The sequence below is a fragment of the Maylandia zebra genome, linkage group LG20 (assembly GCF_041146795.1).
Source record: "Maylandia zebra isolate NMK-2024a linkage group LG20, Mzebra_GT3a, whole genome shotgun sequence".
NCBI lineage: Eukaryota > Metazoa > Chordata > Actinopteri > Cichliformes > Cichlidae > Maylandia > Maylandia zebra.
The window spans coordinates 32960859-32981718 of NC_135186.1; the positions used below are offsets into that span (position 1 = coordinate 32960859).

Sequence of the window (20860 nt, forward strand, 5' to 3'; positions counted from 1 at the left end):
AATGCTGCGTGTGTTAGCCCAAGACTCCCAGTTTCACTTCCTCATTGCGTACATGTTGAAAAAGCACATCAGCGTTCGACTGTTCGATATCCCCTAAAATAAATATAATTGCTTTTGTTTGTCACAATTTGTGTTGCAAGAAATAATTTTCGTTCATACAATAAGCAATAAAAACTGATTTAAAGATTTTCCACTCCAGTCATGTAAGAAGAGTGTAAGAGTGATGCTGAAGTTAATCTTTTTTTATTGTTCTTTTTTTCATCAAAATCTGCACTCGAGTCATCCTTTTGATTTAAATATAAGTGTGTGTCTCTGAGAACTGTTATGTCATATTCCCTGAAGAATGAAAGAAAACTACAGTTTCTGCTTCTGTTGTTGCTTATTAAAACTGAAAACTTCCAGGGCACTGTTTGAATTAATTATTGTTCTTTCAGGTATATGATGCAGTGGCCTGGAGGAAGGATCCTCCAGAGACATGAGCTCGATGCCTTCCTGGCCCAAGCTGTTTCCAGCCAGCTCTATGAGCCTGACCAGCTACAGGAGCTGAAGGTGAGAGTCCCCTCCTTTCAGGGAATAATCATTAATAAGAGTTGTTCCTGCACTTATTTTTCTTGCTTTGTGGTGTAAATTATATGTCTTGGTGCTGTTTGAGAAAACTGAAGTGCTGAAAAATAAAACATCCTTTCCCTCTGAGGCAGTTTGGTTAATAAGGGAAGAATGTAATGGCATGTTAAAGTGTAATTTATTGTCTTCTCATATGTTTCCATTTGAATGGTGAGTGGAGATGGGTTTTCACACACCTCAGATGCCGACTCCATGTCGCTGGAATTGGATGGGGAATGCGTTTGCTGAATGCTTACCGGTTGACAAGTGGACTGAAATAAGGGAGGGAGTGACGGCAGAGTTCACTAGAAATAGGTGAACTGCAAAAAAAAAAAAAAAAAAACCCCACCAAAAATGAAAAATACAGCATGAAAAGAACAGGCTGCGGCTCTAATGGACACTCGTTTTCACTTCCGCTCTTTTTGTTATAACTTCGCCTTTCTCCACGGCTGGCTCGGACCAACGAATCAAGAGTATCCCACAGACTGGTTGTATCACATACTTTATACTCCGCTTCCATCGGCGAAGGAGCTCATTGCAGGTGGACGCGACGTACCCAAACTGCCAGCTGACTGCAAACACTCCCGCTTTTGCGTAGGTTTTCATGCCACGGTCATGGTTGATGCATCCTCGACATGCTCCGTGTTTCTCCTTAAGGATATGTGTCACAACTCCAGAAGTTAATTCCAGAAAACTACAAAAAAAAATCAGAACTCACTCAGTGAAGTCATTGCCACGTTTTTCAAATTTTCTTTTGAAATCCTGGCTGTACTATGTGAAGCAGGTTATAAAAAAACAGGAGATCCACAAGAAGCCAAAATGCACAATCATGCACCATTAAATGTGAAAACAGCAAAATAAACCCAAACAGAAAAGGTGGCGGTAAAAAAACCTCGAAAAAAGTTAAGATTCAACTGTGGAAGGAAAATTTAGTTCAGTTTTAACAGAAGCTTTGTTTGAATGATGTATCATCGACCGAGCCAAGGAGGAAGTAGCGTGAAAATGAATAGTGGCGATGTGCTTCTTGGCCCTGAGTAGGTATTGATTATCATGATACATGCATCAGCTGTGATGTGGGTGGCAGTGAACCTCCAGAGAGCGCAGTGTGTAGGCGCCTTTATGAAACTCTGTAGAGTCAGTAAAATCCCCGATAAGCTAAAGTCTCTGAGAAGAGTGCACGCTCACGTGTCGCAGAGACCTCGCAGCTCTTCAGCGCCGTCACCTCTCTGCTCTCGTTTCTGTTCCCACCTCTTAAATGCTGTCATTTTTCATCTGTGTGTTGGCTGTCAGGTGGAGAAGGTGGATGCTCGCGGCGTGCAGCTGGCTGCTCTCTTTATGGCCGGCGTCGATACGGCGCTGTTTATCAATGATGTCTGCGGTCAGCCGTTGCCGTGGGAACACTGCTGCCCCTGGGGCTTCTTCGACGGCAAACTGTTCCAGAGCAAACTGGCCCGAGCCGCCCGCGACCGAGCCGCCCTGCTGGACATGTGTGAGGGGCAGGTACGAAGCAGAGCATCGCAGGGCTGAGTGTGACCATCGTTTGTCTTTCATGTCCCAAAATCCCTGTTGGAGGGTGAATTATAGTCCAGTCATCATACAGCTCTGTGTGTAAATGGCTTTTAAAATGGACTTTTTCCACCTTCCCCCACAATTTAAGAAATTTGTAAAGGTTATTTTAAAGAGCAGGATGGGGAAGTTCATATCTTCTTTTGTTTTAAGACTTGAAGTGTAATATTGATTCAAAATGATTTACGGTTACTCTGCCCATTTAAGTTGGACACACCAATACAGCTTATAAAAACACAAGCTAACAGCTGTTTGAAATAAATACACGGCACAAACCAATAACTATAGAAAATGGGAGTGCGCAGAGGTGAATAAAATGGGATGTTGGACAAGAAAAACTAGGAGTCAAAAAAAGATTAAGTCAGCTGCCTTCTAAATATATATTTTTTAATTTGTTACATATTGTAATTGTCCTTTTTTCCCCCCCAACAATAACACAAAAACACAAAAACGTAACAATTGTAAATGATTGGAGCACGCTGCATGTACTGGGATGGTCGATCAACTCCACCCTCAGGCCATCTGCTCTACACTGCCTTTGACCTAAAAGCACCAAAAAAACATTCAAAAAAATATAAACCACAAATTTTCTTGGCGACCTTCATTGGGATAGAAACAAATAAGACATTGAGACAAGTCAAAATTGAGACCATTTTAATGACTGCGGTCGTGCAAATATCGGCTTTATTTAAGAGCCTTGGTGTACTTCATATAGGAGCTCATCTGGCAGCCCATGGGCCTGATGCTTACCGCAGCGCTCTGAGCTCAGGTCCATTCCAGTGTTCCTGTGCTGTTCCAGTCAAACGAAGCCTTTAAAACCCCCAAAATAAACACACAGTATCAGCTTACCCAGCCGTGATACAAAACTTGCCTTATTAACGCATTAGTTCCTGTAGGGTACTGTAAATTTACATTAATAGAATATCACTGATCAGTTTAACTTTATATTTCTGTTGCTAGCTTGCTAGGGCAGCGATGTTTCATCATGCTAAACAGCTAAATTAATAAAAAAAATAGAAAGTACTATAAGAATTAACACAAATACAAAACTGAATTATTGAAGGAATTAAAGACTTGTTTTGTGTTTTTTGGTTGAAGCCCTAATCAGTGACCGTGGTGGAGGCTGGCTGCTCGGTTCACTTTATCAGGAGAAGTGCAAATGAGTCACCATGTCTCTGAATGTGTGTGTTAACAAAGTTTCCAGCTGTTATCCCATGGCCAAATTTTAAAGTAGACATTAAAAGAACAGAATGAAAAATGAGTACAGGAGGAAGCACAAAGAGCTTCAGAAAAAAGCTTTATTCATCCTCACAGCTGAAATGACAGCAGATTGAAAATGAATAAAAATTGTGTTTGAAATCATTGTGACGGTGTCACATGGGCTAAAATGGGCTTGTGCTGTGTTTCATATGTTATTAAACCTTTGTAATAAAGTGACTTACCGTATGGCAAGAATATATTTATATTTAACTTTTTGCAAAAATAGAACTTCAATAAGACAGAATGCAGACATGCAGCCTCGGAAACAGGACAAGTTAAAATAAGCAGGATAGATTTGGGGGGGTTAATGAGTGTGGTGCATGCTACATCCAGAACTGTGAGAGTACAACTAACTACGTCCTGACCCACATAGGTGCATACATAAGAGATTGGAGGAAGATAAGTTAATAGATATCTATATGTATGGAGTTACACTATTGGCGTGGGAGGAAAAACGTAGCACTGAGTCGCCATCAGAGAGAAACACTTATTTTTATTATTATTTTTTATTATTATTATTTTTCCATACATCAATATGCCCACTCCAGTTTTATGGATAATAAAAGTGACAGTTAAAGAGAAAGTGGGATCTACTCTGTATCTGTCGCGTATTAACAGCCGTAATTCTTTCTTCTCTGCAGGAAGAGCTGGTGTCCAAGGTCGAGAAGATGCGCCAGGCGATCCTCGAGGGCATTAACCTGTCTCGCCCTCCTCCTCCACCACCACCTCTTCCACCTCCTGCCTTCCTTCCCCCTGCCATGATGCCCCCTTTCTACCCCATGCCTCCTCTCTACCCACCCCGTCCCATGGGCGGCATGCCCCCGCATCACCCACATCATCCACACCACCCAGCCCAGCACAGACCCCGAGGCTTCCCAGGTATGCCACAGTTCATCCACTGTTTGAAACAAGTAGTTTGAGCTCCTTTCCAACTTCTTTTAAGCAACTTTTTTCTGATTGTTTGTTGCAAACAAAACATTTGAGCTCTGAGATGACCATATTATAAATATCCACTCTGTGAGTTACAAAGCAGGAAAATACTTCTTGAGCATTTGGAGCAGTCTGAAAACTGAGATTTGTACGACTCAAGTAGTCGTTGAATATACACTGACCTCAGTATGAAGCAGAATAGATTTCCTTTTACAGATTGAACAGAAAGTTGTCTTGTATGTAATGCAGTTACATTTAATTGATACAAGAAAATGTTTCTGACTCCAGACTAATGTTGTACAGTTTCTTGTTGGTATAAAACTGTGTGCTTGGTTATCTACTAGGTGACAAAACATGGTAGAATATAGATAAATACGCAGTTTATGTCCTATTAAGATAATATGGAATATAAACAGGAACACAGGGAGTTGGTGTGTAGTGACTTTGCAATCTTTTCTTTCAGGCATTCAGTCCATCCCCCCTCAGGGAGGGAAACTGGAGATCGCTGGCATGGTGGTTGGTCAGTGGGCTGGCAACAAACCAGTCCGTGGGAGAGGGGGCTTGAACATGCAGGTGGTGTCAGTGGGAGCCGGGAAAGGGTGAGTTCTGCTATAATTTTTTTTTCAAGTAAAATAAACACATTGCAGGGTTTGAATAAGCGGCTTGAGTTTAAAAAGTCATGATGTCGTTTGAGCCATAGTCTCTGGGCTTCTTTCCGTTTATTAACAGCTCTGGTATCTAATTAATATATCAAAGTAGTAAAAATCTACATTGACAGGGAAACAAATTCTTCTCAAAATTCATCTTTCTTATAGTGACGAGTCTTCTTCAGCCTCTGAAAACCATCGATCGCCTCTTGCTTGGATCAAGTTTGTAAAGTCAGCTCTTACTGTTCGGACTTCAAGGACAGACAGTTGTAAAAAAGAGATCACTACTTAATGAAACAAATCCTGTGTCGATCATAGCCTGTACAAAAGATGACCGCCGTGAAGTCACCATCCCAAATGCGCAATATGAGTTGGTTATTCTTTCAACTACATGATAAGTAGAACAGCATTTAGTTTAGGGCTGCCACGATTAGTCGACTAGTCACGATTACGTCGACTATCAAAATCATCGACGACTGATTTAATAGTCGACGCCTCGTTTGAAGCTTTGTAAGATCCCAAAAGACGCAAGAATAAGTAGTAGGATTTAAGAGTGTAATAACGGACTGAAACAGAAGATGGCAGCACTGCATGTACAAGGATGCCAGCTGCCGTTAAACCCCGAAGAAGAAGAAGCTGTATCCCAGAATTCATAGCGCAGCCCAGCTCAGTTTCCAACAATGGCGGCAGCTAGTTAGTTTTAATATTACTCTTATTATTCTTTCTGGGTCACAAAATAAACGTTTAACATATTTTCAGGCGAGAATGTAGCTGTGTAAACCTCAAATATCTGCTCAGTTTATCAAGACACCACATATTTTCAAAAGCGCTCCGACGTTTTCGGAGGCGTCTGTTACCCACTAGCTCGATAGCGAGCCGGGGTTCAAGGCTCACTAGAGCCGTGAGAACACCGGACTCCCAGCAAATTGTTTTCAAACCCACCGCCGTCTTTCGCTGCTCATGTTAAATATATAAGTCACTTAGATAAATTAAAAATGTTATTGTTTGGCTTTTTTTTTGTATTTTATTTATTCCTGAGTAAATCGGTTTGGCTGAGATTAAAGTTTTTACACAGCTGAATAAATGTCAAGCAGACGGCTGATTATCAGAAGTGTGAGATGCTCGAGAATTTACTCCGGTGTCCTGTTATATTTTAGATAGCAAGGAGTTTATTAATCTTCACCGAAACAATCTGCAAATGTCATTAAAATTTAATAAACTATCATCTTGTCTTTATTTTTAGTTAGCACCTTAAACACTTAAAGCTGTAAGCTAATGATAGTTATATAAGAGCAGATGCTGCTGGTGCAATAAGCTGTACGTTGTACGTCCAGTGGATGATGATCTGATTAGTCGACTAATCGCAAAAATAATCGGTGACTAGTCGACTATCAAAATAATCGTTTGTGGCAGCCCTAATTTAGTTTAATCCTGAATATTGAGTTGTGTTTTGACCGTTTCCTGTGTTTTCCTGCTTTTAAACTAGTGTGTAGTATTTTTCCCTCCCTCCTGTTTACATTATGTAAAATCATTCTAAAAAAACTGAATATAAAGCTACAGAACTGGATATATTTGAGGCTGATCAGCTGCTCTGGTCACCAGCCAGTTAGTTCATCTCTAGTCAAAGGCCTAAAGGTTATACTAGCCACTTCATGCATTGGAGCCGACCTAAAAGAACTGTAATGTTAACCCAGTGGAGACTTTTTTTAAAAAGCCTTTCTCTTTGTGCACCACAGGAGGGGTAAAGAGACTCCAGCAAAACTAAGGGGAGGGAAGAAGACAACTGCCAACAGAACACAGGTGTGACAGCAGACAAACCCAGACAAGCCTCTGTACTCTCAGGTGAACACTGAAATCAGGCGTGGACGTCAACTTTGTTGCACTCCAACATTTCTGTCTCTCCTTCCCCAGACGTCGTCCCCCCCATCCAGCAGTCCCCCAAAGCCCTCCGAGGAGGTGGGCTCCACGCCAGAGGTTGCCTCTCAGCAGCTGAATGGCAGCTCAGCAGCCTCCGCCATCGGCCAGCCCTTGGAGCTGACTCCCCTGGCCCAGCCAACCCCGTGTGCCTTAGCCAGCAGAGACAACCAATCAGAGGGGGTGGAAGTGGAGGCCCCCTGTTGCCTTGACGACTGCCCGTCAGACGGAGCACTACAGAAGGAGGAGTGATGGCATCCTTATCAGGATGTGCTGCTCTAAGAGAGTTATCTGTGTTCGACTGCCTTTCCCTGTTTTTGTAGCCCTGTCTGCTAGCTGTGCACATCATCACACGGCGCAGGAGGCGACGGGAGGCCCGTCCTCGCCTCCTCTGCTGCGACGTGTGATTAGCTAAACCAGTTAGCCGTTCCCCCCTCCCCCCTATAAGTTTTCTCATATGGTTTTACATTGTTTCTAAAGAGACGTTTTTCCATGAGTCCGTAAGCGCCCCACCTGTCAAAAGAAAAAAATCCTCCCCTATCCGCACTCAGAGTGAAATAAGCTTAAAACCCCGCCCCATCACCGCCACATCTTTAATCAATCCCGCCCCCGTTTATTAGGTCTGTTTGTACAGTTTGATTATTTAGTTTTTTCAGTCGTCCCGTTGTTCGACTCTGCACACAAACGTTAAGCATGCAGCAACGGTGACAGGCAGTCGTTGTATGTTGATGTGGTTTGTTGCCATAGCCAACTCACGAGAGGTCAGAGATGTTCAGAGTCTGACTCTTCTGTGCAGCGACCCTTGCCAAACTCCATTCTGCAACCAGGTCGGCGGGCAGCGCTGCTAAACATGCAGCGGTAGCACTCGCATCAAACCCCGTTATTTTTTGTTTCATTTTATTCTTTGATTGATTGATTTGATTGGTTAATCAGTCACTGAAGCACTTCTGCACCACCACGGCATTAGTGTGATATCTTACTTTGCCCAGTGTAGCATAGCCTAGTACTTAGCTGTGCTAAGAGATCCCATGAATTTATGCACCTTAAGCCCTACAGTATGCAAGATTTCCCCCCGACCCTCCAAAAAAAGAAAAAAAAATTGCATTATTATGTTATTGTCCCACCCCTCACCCCGGCCCCCTCCTCCCAAAGCTTTGATTGTACTACCCCAGCAGAAGCACTTAATGTTCTATTTAAATATAATGGATTTCAACAAGCCCCTAGACAGTTGAATTGACAGTCGGTGAGGGGCGTTCCCCGCGCCCGATTAAATCATTATGACACATAGATCTACATTTAAAGGTAGAGATCTATTTGAGAGACGTCAGAATGTGAACAGAGTGGTTTCAGACAAAGAAGCACTTTGTTTTAAAAAATGTTAAACCACACTGGACAGTCCTCTAACAGTTGATATAGAAATGACAACCTCTCTGAGGCACCTTCTTCAGTTAAAGGCCAAAAACGTAGGAATGGAAACTGTCCAGTAAAAGATGGAAATGAGCGGTGAGGTTTTTGGGCGACTGCTGCCAGGCAGAGTTCCCCTCAGACTGCCCTCATACATTCACTTTGCTATGAAGCTAAAAGGAGTCTTGATCGTCCACGTCGAGGAGATCCTGGGAATCATTTCAGATTTCTTAAAAACTATTTCCAAAGTGTATTTTCATAAGACACATGTGATATAAAAGGGGCGTGGCAGCAAAGCCTCAAAAGATTGAGCAGCTGTTGTCATTACGAATGCCCGACACTGAGAGCCGCTGCTCGGCGAAGCTCCGGTGTGTCACTTTAGACCAGCAGGAAGCACTTCCCTGCCCCTGAAGCGCCTCAGCCGAGCGTGGCGCGAGCCTTCACGGGCTGGACCGCATCGTCACTTGACAGGGGAGAGGGAGGCCTCGTGGCGGACCCCCGAGCGTGCCGCTCACAATCTGAGACTTCTAGGAAATGTTTTATTAGAGCATTTATGTTTGTAGAGAATGAAATGTGTCCCCCACCTCCACACACACACAGTAACGTCTCATCTGACAAAGGAAATACAAGCATGTACCTTCTTAACGATTAGCTGTAGCACAACTGCAAACGTCAAAGCAGTAGAGCGACAGATACTGCCTGAGAGATGCTGGCCATGGTCGTTGTAATCTCTCTAAAACGTACGTAGAGAGGCTGAAATAAACTCGTCACATGGAAAAAAGGGCAAGTCAGCAAAGAAGCACCTTATTTTCTTACTACATTGATGACTTGCGCTTCATCGTGTGCCACAAAATTTAATACGGAAGAAAAAAGCTCCTATGAAATGCTTTTTTTTTCTTTCTTTTTTCGTTTCTTTTTTGTTTTTTGAAGGAAACAGAAGACCCTGACTATATATATAAATATATATAAGTAAGTGTTAATGTAGTCGCGTCAGACATCCCCTCTGTTATGAACTCAGCCATTTACAGTGACACGCTGACAGTCGACCCAGCCGTGAGCGTAGGCCCGCCGAGGCCACGCCGCCGCCTCTTACACCAACACCAAATGAAATCAAAAAAAGGTTCGGACTAGTTAGCCGTTAATGGGTAGGGATCTACGAGCACTTTAGGTGTTCTTAGGTTGAGAGTAGGTAAACAGTGTCGGGGCTTAACACAGGACTGTAAAACAGACACCAAGACTAGGCTAGAGAATATAGCTCCACTGGCCGAAATACTAAGTCTAGAATTACTAGGAGTCATATACTTAACTGCTTTCAACTTTTGACATTACTACAAATACGTGTATTACAGCAGTACATTGTTAGAAGATGGCTTTTCTGCGGCGATCCAGAGTGTGACCTGGTATTTGATGCCCTCTCTCGATTCGCTCGCCAGATAACAGTTACACACACACACACACACACACACACGTTCACAATACATAAACACACACACAGAGGAATCAGTTGATTTGTTACCAGCGGCATTCTCTCTGCTTTCGTGCTGAAGTGATTTCTTTTCGTGCAGTTTCAGTTCCCAGTGGAGTGGTCGTCAGTTCATTGGAGATCTTTTTTGGTAACACTTTCTACTGACCGCGAGGAGGAAGAAAAAATAAATAAATCCCACATTCACGTTCAAGTTTTTGCTGCATGGACACAGATTGGAGAAACACGCGCACACTGACACATTTTTAGAATACACGCACATAATAAACACACGGATATATAGATGTTAAATCCTGAGTTACACAGTAGGTAGTTTGGAAAAAAAAAAGAAAAAAAAAGTCAACACAACACATGATGTAGTGTCCCTCTTTTGTCCTCGTCTGTTTTAGTTTGATAGGTATTTGATCAGTGATTTTTATGCTTGTTATCCTCTAACCCGCCCCTGCTATGACACTTCTTCTCGCTGTTCATCCATTTATTCTTTTCTCCCACCCTCAAATTTTTCCTCGGCCTCCTTGTAGAGTACTTACATCCACGAAAACACACACAGACACATACACACATAAATCAAGCCCACTGCAGACACGCACACAGATATCCTCCACACAGGTTAATCCCACCCCTGTCCTCCTCCCACTGTATCTCAGTTTCCTTTCACCTCCTTCTCTGCCGCTCCGTTAGCCCCTTTAGGACCGTTTCTATTGGCCGTTTTAATTTTTTCTCTTTTTCTCTTCGGGCTGCCCCGCCCCCTTAATCAACCCAACTAACAGTAAAGGTTATATTAACGTTGATAATCAGTTTCTGTATGTATCTAGCCAGAGTGGATTTAAAAAAAATCTGAAAAAAAAATCAAAACTGTTTTATTCAATTGTGCAAAATGTGTTTTTTCTTACTATTTTTAATGTTATTACATCTTCTAATCTAATCCTTCTACCATCGCTTCAGTTAGTACTGAAATACGCTTAGCCAACCTAGAGATTTGAACTGTAACGATCGCCATTTTCCTTACCTGTATTTTATATGGCATCTGTAGACCACTTCACCGTTTTATTATTGTACGTAAGTAAATATTGCCCGTTTTTTCGGATTGAAAATCGTCGTCTGCACTATGTTCGATTCTCATATTATCCCCGATAACGAGTTTTCGCTCTTCGTCGTTAATCAAAGCTCAACTCTGCGCCCTTGCACAAAGCAGCGAAATATCTCTTGTGAACACCTGAGAACCAAAGTACACCTAGTATCCCCGTCTATCCCACCGCCCCCCCAAAAACAAGCTCCTCTATAGCCCCTCCCCCTGCCCAACATTGACAGCTCCCCGCCCCTCCACCCTGAGTAATAAGTTTCTGATGATTATATGTATAATGACATTACAGCACGTGTGATTTATCCGACAGATCTGTGAGGTAACGGTGTGGTGTTTCATTTTTATTTTTGTTGTTTTTCATACTGTGGTTTTCGTGGAGATGCAGACGGACCGGGCGGCGAGTGAGCGTCTCATCAAAATCTCCCGCTCGCTCCTCATGGTGAAGTTTTAGGCGGTGTGAACTGCTCCACTTGCTCCTATCACATCAAATTATTACAAGTAACCACACACACGGGAAGAAGGAACGACACCTGACAAATATGTTCTCTGTCACGCCGAGCTTCTTGGCACCCTCTATTGCTTTTTTTTTTTTTCTTCTTCTTCTTCAAAACATTGTCTTTTAGCTCCCAGGACTTGAGCTGAGCGGGTCTTTTCATGCTGTACGTGGGCACTGAGGCGGAGGAAAGAGAGACAGTTTTCCTCACAGTGCGAATCTGAGATTGATCGACCATCCAGGAGATTTATTCACATCAAGGAAATAAACATTTTAGCCATGAGGATCTGCTTTCAGAGCTTTCGGGCTTCTCATACAAAATAATTTGATAGAATCTCATAGTTTTGTGGACTTGAACTTGCGATTTTAATTATGCCGTTTTGCTGCTGCAAGATGAGCAATTTTCTGTCACTTACTAAAAATCAGAATGCATATTTGGTAGATGTAGGGCCGATCTCTTGGTGGAAATTAGTGTTTTATTCTGACATTTGTACGTTTAAACCATAACAAGCTAATTGACGTTAGTCTCATCGAGCTGCAGAAAATACAGCTACTTCCTGGCACATTTTAGTGCAATCATTAAGTTATATTTAAAGGAATTGTTAGCTGCATCATTGACTTCATGATCGGATATGATTTAGGCTAAATATATAAATTTTAGACAGTTGGTCTGACAAAAATAAGAGATTTTAAGATGCTGTCTGTTACTTTTGACATCAGTAGTGAAAATCATTGCAAGTTGCAGAACTTGTTAGTTAATCCCAGTCCATAGTCAACATCCTGTTTTTATAGTGAATAAAAATTATTTTCCATCTTAGTTAGGGCATTTATTGGTTTAGAGGCTTTTGTTCAAATAAAAAGAAGCAATTTTAAGACATTTTCTCTGCTAAAAGCGGTTTTATTTTGAAGGAATCAATAAAGCAAGCCTTAGCTGCAGTCCTAGTTAACAAATTCCAATCCATGGCTTACATCTCGCTTTGATCATCATAAAATTTTATTTCCAGTTTCTGATTTAAATCAGGAGGTTTAAACCGTCTCAGCTGAAGCGCTGTGAGGAAAATTCTTGCTCTCTGACTGAAATGATAGTATTTGTGTCATAAAGCTGGTTAAAAGTAACCCCCACCTCTCTGCCCACGAAAACGGGAGCATCCTCTGAAGAGAAGCAAAAGCCCCGGAACAGGAGTGTGTGCATGTATTATTGTAGAAATGAAACAGTATTATCTTCTGTCATACAGAAAGGAGTCATCGGTTGGGTTGTATCTGTCCAGGAAATCTCACAGCATTCTTGTCCGGTTTGAATAAGGGTCCCTAATTTCTGTCTCTCTCTACACTGCCACTCTCCCCCCCTCAACAGCCCCCCAGAAGGTTCAGAATAACCTGTCCCCCCCTTCCACCTCCCTCCCTTCGTGGCCAAGTCCCCGTCAAGTTGGGGGCCGTTTCACATCACATCGGTCAACGCATCAGTACCCGGAACCACCCAAAAACTACCTGTGCAGCGAAAAAAGGGTTAAAATTTATCCATAATATTATTGTTATAGAAATATTATCATCATCATTATTGCTGTTATAATTATGGTTGGTATAATTTGTCATCATTGTTAGCATTATGGAAGCACCAGACGGTTTGTGGAAAGGTGAGAGAAAGTTTTTTTTGTTCTTTTGTTTTTAATTTGTCTGGCTGTTGGTGGTCTGATCTCACAGAGGCAGGGGAGGATTGGTTCAGAAAGAGACAAAGATGGCAGTCATGTTTGTACTGGTTGGGAAATGACTTACAGTGCTGAAATAAAATTTATTCTTTTAGTAAAAAAAAGTATTTCCTGTGTCCTGTGTCTTCATTCATTGAATTTTTGAGGGATTTTAATAGCAAAATTTGCACCAATGTAATGTCTGTGATGTAGAGGGATTTTAAAAAGGAAAAAAAAAACACTGATGATTCACTGGAGGAAATTTCAAAAAGTCCACTTTGGATAACCTGTAAAGCAGGGGTGGGGAACTCCAGGCCTCAAGGTCCGGTGTTCTGCAGTTTTAGATATCATCCAGGGTCAACATACCAGAATCAAATGATTAGTTCATTACCAGCCATCTGGAGTACTTCAAGATATGGTGAGTAGGGTAATGTAGCCATCTGAATCAGCTGTGTTGAATCACTGACACATCTAAAACCTGCAGGACACCAGCCTTTGAGGCCTGGAGTTCCCCACCCCTGCTTTAAAGGGTCCTGTCATATTGTTTTGGTTGGTCAAAGAAAAAAGTTCAACCTTATCCTTTTTATCCATATTTATATTTAAGAAAACAAACTTCTAGATGTAATTCCTTCTGTGTTAAAATAATTTTCTCAGTACTCGCAGATGTGTGTTACGGCTTTGAAATTTAAGTTTCAAAATCTTCACGATCAGTAGATGCGCTCTTCTTGGTGTGCTACTACTTCGCTGTCTCCTCCCAATGACTTAATAAGAAATGACCCAGGTGTAAATTCTTTAAATAAAGAAGTAAAAAGCACCTCTGCTGAAGATGTATGTAAAATCGGAGCCAATCTATCGAGAGTGACTCCACTTCCTTTGACTCCCGTTATGTAGAAATTGGCTGCAATTCACGTTGGAGAGCGGCAGAGGGCGCTCATGATAGAACTAAGCGCTTAAAATTATTATTTACACTGTCTTCTAGACATAAAATTTTAATTTAATTTTCTAGCATTCTGCTAATTTATGCTTAACAGTGACTTTCAGACTGGAACTTCATAAAAAAACGACTCCACTAAATCTATTGCCTAAATCTATCATGAAGTTTACCCCCCCCCCCACACACACACACAATTTTCATATTATTGGCGCCCACTCTGAAGTAAGAAGTCCTGAAAGTGGGAAATCTTGATATTTTATAAGCTCAGGGATTATATACGCGTTAAAAAAAATAAAAATAAAAAATCCCGGCACGACACATGAATCTCGCGATATTTGTGCGTATCAGCAGCTGGCTGCAAACCGCTCCGCTCGGAAAGATGGCGACGATGATATGGGGGGGCCACCCAGGCTACAGGGAGGCTTCTGAGGTAAACCACTACTGTAGGTCGGCACCCAAACACTCGATTAGTTACGGGGGGAAGTACCGAGCCTACAGGCAGGTGTGTGTTGTCGCGTGCGGTGCGGATATGACAGCAGGTCGAGAACCGCCAATTCGAGGTAGCTGTCAGCTAGCTTTGTGAGCTAACAGCAGGCTAGCTACTTCTGAGGCAGGCTCAGATAAATATTCCACACACGGTGGCAGTGGCTGCTTTCCATCCTCCTTTAACAGATACTGCTGTGATTCTGACGGGGACAGGGTTACTGTAAACCAAGCAGCCGATGTTTCCAGAGGCTGAGACTGTGCTCGGGTTAGCATGTTAGCGCCACCTAATAATGTAGAATGATACGGGATCCCTGCTTTAGTTTAACTCTCTGCCGCACACACTTTATGCGTACATGTTTAAAATAGTGACTCCACATCGTTTACTGCAGTCATTCCAAACATCAGACTAACCAGTTTGAAGTGTGAAAATCTGCAGGGGGCCCACCCAAACCTTTAGTATCACCTCTGAACACCACACAGGCAGAAAGCTGAGGGTTTCATTTGCGTTTTATTAATATAATAACACAAATTGATGTTTAGAAATGGCTGTGTTTGGATAGCGCCCACAGAGAAATAGCAAAACGTAAAGGCTTTTGTTACGGGGAAAAGCTTGCATGTTGGATTTGCTTCGGCTGTAGGTTTGTGGTGTTGTATCACATTCTTCCTTTTTCAATTCAAAAAGCAGCTGCATCCAGAAACACTGCAGATTCCCGTCATGCCACTCATTAGTGGCCAGTGTGATGTGACCCATCAAAAATGACTAAAACTTTGACCACTATTCCACGCTGTTAACTGTGTGAATCTATCATTTAAATCCAGATGGACCGTCACAATGTCTGTTGATTTTGATGTGTAAAGAATAATGTGACAGAGGAAATAAAAAATGTATGACGTGGAAAAAGTGAACATCAATAATGGCAGAGGAAGGAGTTAAAAGGGGAAATAAGGACAGTTAAAAATGAAATGCAGGTATTTTAAAAGCACAAATAAAAAATGTAGAGGAGGTGGTAAAACAATTATGGACACTAAAGAGATAAAAACCTGCTTTAAAAATGTCTTTAAGACGGATATAAAATATAACAGTGTGCTCGTCAAACTGATCTCCTCAGGGAGAGGATGGGTGTCCTGATAGAAAAAGCCCAATCACTTTGGTTCTTAGCCAAGACTGTGGGATGGTCAGCAGAGCAACCTCATGTTATATTGCCTGAAAGTGTGTCATAAAGTGCAATTATCTAACCTTGAGGAGATTAATGCATGCATGGCTGTCCCTAGATTTTGTTTTTTATAAAATTGAGTTAATCATACTGAGTTGTTGAATAAAAAACAACTGGAAAGTGTCATTTCTGACATGGTTGTGAGGGCAGGTAATGATCTCCTCTTTAGCTGCAGGAATTTCTGAGCCATCCACCATTTAATATCTTGTATATCTACCAGGGTTCAGTGACAATGACAGAAGTTCACTAAACAATCAGAGAAGCAATGTTAAAAACCCTGTTTGACTGTTTTGGGGTTTGTTTTTTCCCCACATCTGCTCGCTGTCATTGTTCTCGTATCTCACTGTCAAGAAGAAGTTTCTTGCTTTGTAAAAATATATTGCATGTAGAACAGGAAATGCCCTCCTGAGCCTATGCAGTGCAGATACATGTGATAATATTCAAACACAGTATCAGCAAAGATGAGTTTAAAAGGTACCGCAAACAAATACCTTAATTCACACGTTTTATTAGCAGCACATCTAATGTCACCTTCTGCTGGCCTTCAAATGATGCGTCATAACATCTCCCACATCTTATTTGACTCTTCTTTGATGCTTTTTGTTTTGTTCAGGTTTTGTTGGTTGTGATCATTTAAAGATGTAGTAGTATTATTATTATTATTACTACTTTTTTTTTTAAATTTCTCCTAGGTTTGTCCTGGGAGATGCCTACCTATCCTCAAGAACAAAGAGCTTCTGGGAAGAAGGCTGCAGGATTTTCTGAAGACCGGTCATCTGTCCTGTTTCCAAGAGTGCAGGGCCATGTTTATTATGCTCATATAAAGTTAATATATGACCGGGGTGGACTGAGGGAGAAAGTGGGAGCTGTGGAATGAGGTAGTAGTTTGTATAGTTTTAGGATCACACCAGATCTGGGAGATAACTATACAGCCTACTGTCTTTCTCACGGCAACCGAAACCATCCCCTCCATCGTCTTACCTCCTCAGGTTTTTGGTCATAAATTTGTTCCAGTGTTGTAACTTTCTACTGGTCTTTTTTTAAAAATATTTAATCATTTTTCTATTATTTTTGGATTATAGATCCTTGCTTAGGTTATCTGTGGAAATGTGATCAGATTTTCCAAAGTGCCTGCAGCACACGTGGTGGTTTCTGAAGGAAACGGTTTCCAAGGCCTAATCCGTGGATCGACTTCCTTCGAGGCGTGGACGTCTATCAGCAGAGAATGTACCTTCACCTATCAGCAGAGAATGTCCCTTCACCTATCAGCAGAGAATGTCCCTTAGTCTGTAACACAGTCAAATATATTCTCAAGTAATATTCAAGCATGCCATTCAGCGTGTTAGTACGAGCTCGGGAGCAGCTTGGGAGAACAAGAAAACAGAGACTGCTTTAGATTGTCTTCCCAAAGTGACTCAACTTTATTCACAAGTACAACAGTTTATATAGAGGGTAAAATTCATGAGACAGCAGATTATCAGTTTAAACCAGTACAGACCAAGATAAGGGAGCGTCTTCCTGCCCCTGGGTGAAGAAGCATCCTTTGTGTAGTTTATCAGTTCAGCTACAATTGTGATTATCTCAGCGACATATTTTCAAGGCACAAAATAAAGAGTTCTTTCATTAGTGAAATCTGAAACAAACCATTTGGCCTTCAACAGGCGTCTAAAAGATTAAGAAACTAATGTAGCTGAGGGAGTGATCTCTGTGGTATTTCAACCTTGTACCAGCCTGTGATTCTCACACATCAATTCTTGGGTCAAAGAGAAAAACACTGAAACAAAGGGGCCTTATTGAATGACAGAGTTTTCCTGCATAATGTCACTATAAAACAATATCCAGTAAATGCTACCATGGTACTAAAATACCTAACAGTTTCAGTGTCGCATGTTTTCAAAGACAAGGAATTTATTTTGAATTCCTATATAGTGCAGGGTTATATTAATCAATTTTATGATTTTGAACAACTCTATACAGATGCAGCAAAAAATATAGGCAATCAAGTGGGTGTGGCATTCAATTTTCCAGAATTGAAGATAAAGGTTGGAAAAAGGCTCAATAATGGACTTTCAGTGTGCACAGGGGAAATGTTGGCCTTGTTGTTAGCTGTTCAGTGGGTGGAGGATAACAAGCCATTATGGACAATAATCTGTTCCCTCTAGTTCATCATTGACCAGCTTGGATAAGTCATTCAGATGCCAGACCAGACATTTTAATTGAGATTTTACAGACAATCTACAGAATAAATATAATGGGACTGATAGTTAAATTCGTATGGATACCAGCACATTATGGTGTTATTGGCAATGAGGTGGCAGATAAAATTGCAAAGCAGGCTGCTAAAGGAGATCAAGTTGATTTAAATGTCAGTATTGGCAAAGCTGAAATGAAGAGCATGGTAAAACAGAAAACAAGGGAAAGATGGCAAATCGGTGGGAGGAGGAGAGGACAGGGAGATGGTTTTATTCTATTCAAAGGAAAGTAGGAGAACCAGGAGAGAAGAGACAATATCTCGATTCAGATTCGGACACACTGGGTTAAACAGTTCACTGTTCATTATAGGGAAAAATCAAATGGGGAAATGTAGTAGTAAACTATTAAACATGTTTTGTTCCATTGTCAAAATTATCAGGAAGAGAGAGAAAAACTAATTCAAAACCTGGAAGGCTTTTCTTTGATTGGAGGGAACACACAGGAGGTGCAAGTCTGTCGCATGCTGGCCTTTGCCATTACAATTGAGCTGGCCTCTGGACCTAACTGGGCTGGGAGGAAAAAATAAGGGCCTGACTAAGCAAAAGAGGGCATTTAAAGAGAGAAGGTCTCACAATGGTTTCACTTGAAACTCCTCCTGCACTGGGTGCTGTTAACTAGTCTCACAGTGTTTCTAGGTGCTTCTCTGTTGTTTCTTTGCAAGCCTTACAGCTTTTAGTGTCCTGCAACATCTGAGTCACGGTCCTGGGGGGTCCAGCCCCATCACAGAGTAAACTGAAAACACTGTGTAAATAATAGATTTAACAAAAAAATGTTTTCATAAAATAAACTGTTTTCTTAATTGATGCAAAAATGTCTTTTTTTTTTTTATTAGATCAGGTCTGGCACTCAATGTTATAGAGATATTATTTTGGACATGTTAAATTGTGTCCTTTTTTTTTTTTTTTTAGATAATAAACCTCTGAAAAAGACATTGATGGTAATTTGCAGTGGTTTAGTATTGATTGAAATATCTGTGAAGTCCTGTTGATTTTTAATCATGATTTTATTATTGTTTCAACATTAACCACTGGTGCAAAGGTGGTGGAAATTCAACATCAAACTATAATATTGTTCCAATATTAAGATTGGTTTGGCTGGTGCTTCACTGATCTTCAGGTCCTGGAGGGTGATGCATTTTGAAGATGGAGGATAGCAACAGCACATCTGCAGCACAGTGTACCTTGCAGCACTCGTCTCAGATCACCCCTGACTTTGTGATGAAGTAATAATAATGGCATTTCTGGCCATTGGTATACCACAACTTAATCCTTTCAACAGCTACCAAAAGTTAAGGGACCTAGCTTGTGTGAGCCTTTTGGGATGTATATACACTGCTCAAAAAATAAAGGGAACACTTAAACAACACAATGTAACTCCAAGTCAGTCACACTTCTGTGAAATCAAACTGTCCACTAATTGACAATCAATTTCACATGCTGTTGTGAAAATGGAATAGACAATAGGTGGAAATTATAGGCAATTAGCAAGGTGGTGACCACAGACCACTTCTTAGTACATAAGCTTAGCATTTGCCAGAGGACACCAGGCTGATCCACACCTGAGGGATTTCTTGGTGTTTTGGAAAAGGCAGTCTCCGCCATCTCCAAGGGAGAGGAGCGAGGTTCCCAAGCCAGTTATGGTTCTGCTACGTCAGTGGGACCGTTTGGTAGAGAAGGATGGCATACTCTATCAGCAGACTTCACGTCCTGATGGGGGTGAGGAAGTGCTCCAACTTGTCCTCCCAGATGCTCTAAAGTCTCTGGGACTTCAGCTGAGACAGCTGCACCAGGACCATAGCATACCACCGAATTGGTCAGACAGCACTGTTACTGCCCAGGGATGTCCTCTGACATCAAGCAGTGGGTCCAGGGTTGTGAGCGTTGTCAAACTACAGAAGATTCAGGGTTGGTATCGCATAGCTATATGGGCCACTTGTAGGCATCTAGGCTAAATGAAATCCTGGCCATAGATTTTACTTTGCTGGAGCCCTCCCTTGGTGGGCTTGAGATTGTCCTGATTATGACTGATGTTTTTAGCAAATACACTGTCGTATTAATAATAATAATAATAATAATAATAATGATGATGATGATGATGATAATTGTTGTTGTTATTATTATTGTTATTAAGTCACTTTTTGCCCTGTAAGTTATGATGTTACTGCAGTTAAACACAACTTTTTTACAACACATGCAATAAAATCTTTCAAACACCCGTGATTCCATGAATCTGAGTCTGTGAGATTACACTTCATTTCTTGAACCACCAGTGATTAAAATGATAAAGTAAGTCTAGGCAGTTCGTGCTTAATATTGTGAAAAGTTTAAGATGACAACAGCCTTGAAGGGAGTCTCACCCTGGCTGACTTTGTCACATGGACTGAGAATGCTCTTGATAAGGAGATGAGCACCAATAACCTCAAGCTGTTTCCAGCTCTGTCACGGTGGAGGCACGGGTTTTTGCTTTCGCAGGGAACCAGGACGGGAACAATTTTCAGTTCAATTCCTTTTTTTAAAAAAAATAGGCACTTTATACTAGACCCTGCAATAACACATACAGAGGAAAAACCCAAGAATCATATGACGCCCTAGGAGCAAGCACTTTGGCAACAGCGGGAAGGAAAAACTCTCTTTTAACAGGAAGAAACATCCGGCAAAACCAGGCTCAGGGAGGGGATAAGAGGGATACAAAAAACATGCTGTGGAAGAGAGCCAGAGATTAGGAACAAGAATGATTCAATGCAGAGAAATCTATTAACACATAGTGAGTGAGAAAGGTGACTGAAGAAGAAACACTCAATCCATCATGGAAACCCCCCAGCAGCCTACGCCTACTGCAGCATAACTAAGGGAGGATTCAGGGTCACCTGATCCAGCCCTATATGCTTTAGCAAAAGGGAAATTT

General features: G+C 41.5%; 1 protein-coding gene across 1 annotated transcript in view; it reads left to right on the forward strand.

Annotated features, from left to right (window-relative positions):
• fam120c (family with sequence similarity 120 member C) overlaps positions 1 to 13197 on the forward strand; it is a 42564-nt gene extending 29367 nt beyond the window's left edge. The window contains exons 12-17 of the mRNA XM_004560239.6: positions 435 to 549; positions 1894 to 2103; positions 4071 to 4308; positions 4823 to 4958; positions 6743 to 6806; positions 6918 to 13197. Coding sequence (XP_004560296.3) covers positions 435 to 549; positions 1894 to 2103; positions 4071 to 4308; positions 4823 to 4958; positions 6743 to 6806; positions 6918 to 7172 — 1018 coding nt within the window. The 3' untranslated portion in view covers positions 7173 to 13197. The remainder of the gene's footprint in view (positions 1 to 434; positions 550 to 1893; positions 2104 to 4070; positions 4309 to 4822; positions 4959 to 6742; positions 6807 to 6917) is intronic.
• Positions 13198 to 20860: the final 7663 nt, after the last annotated feature.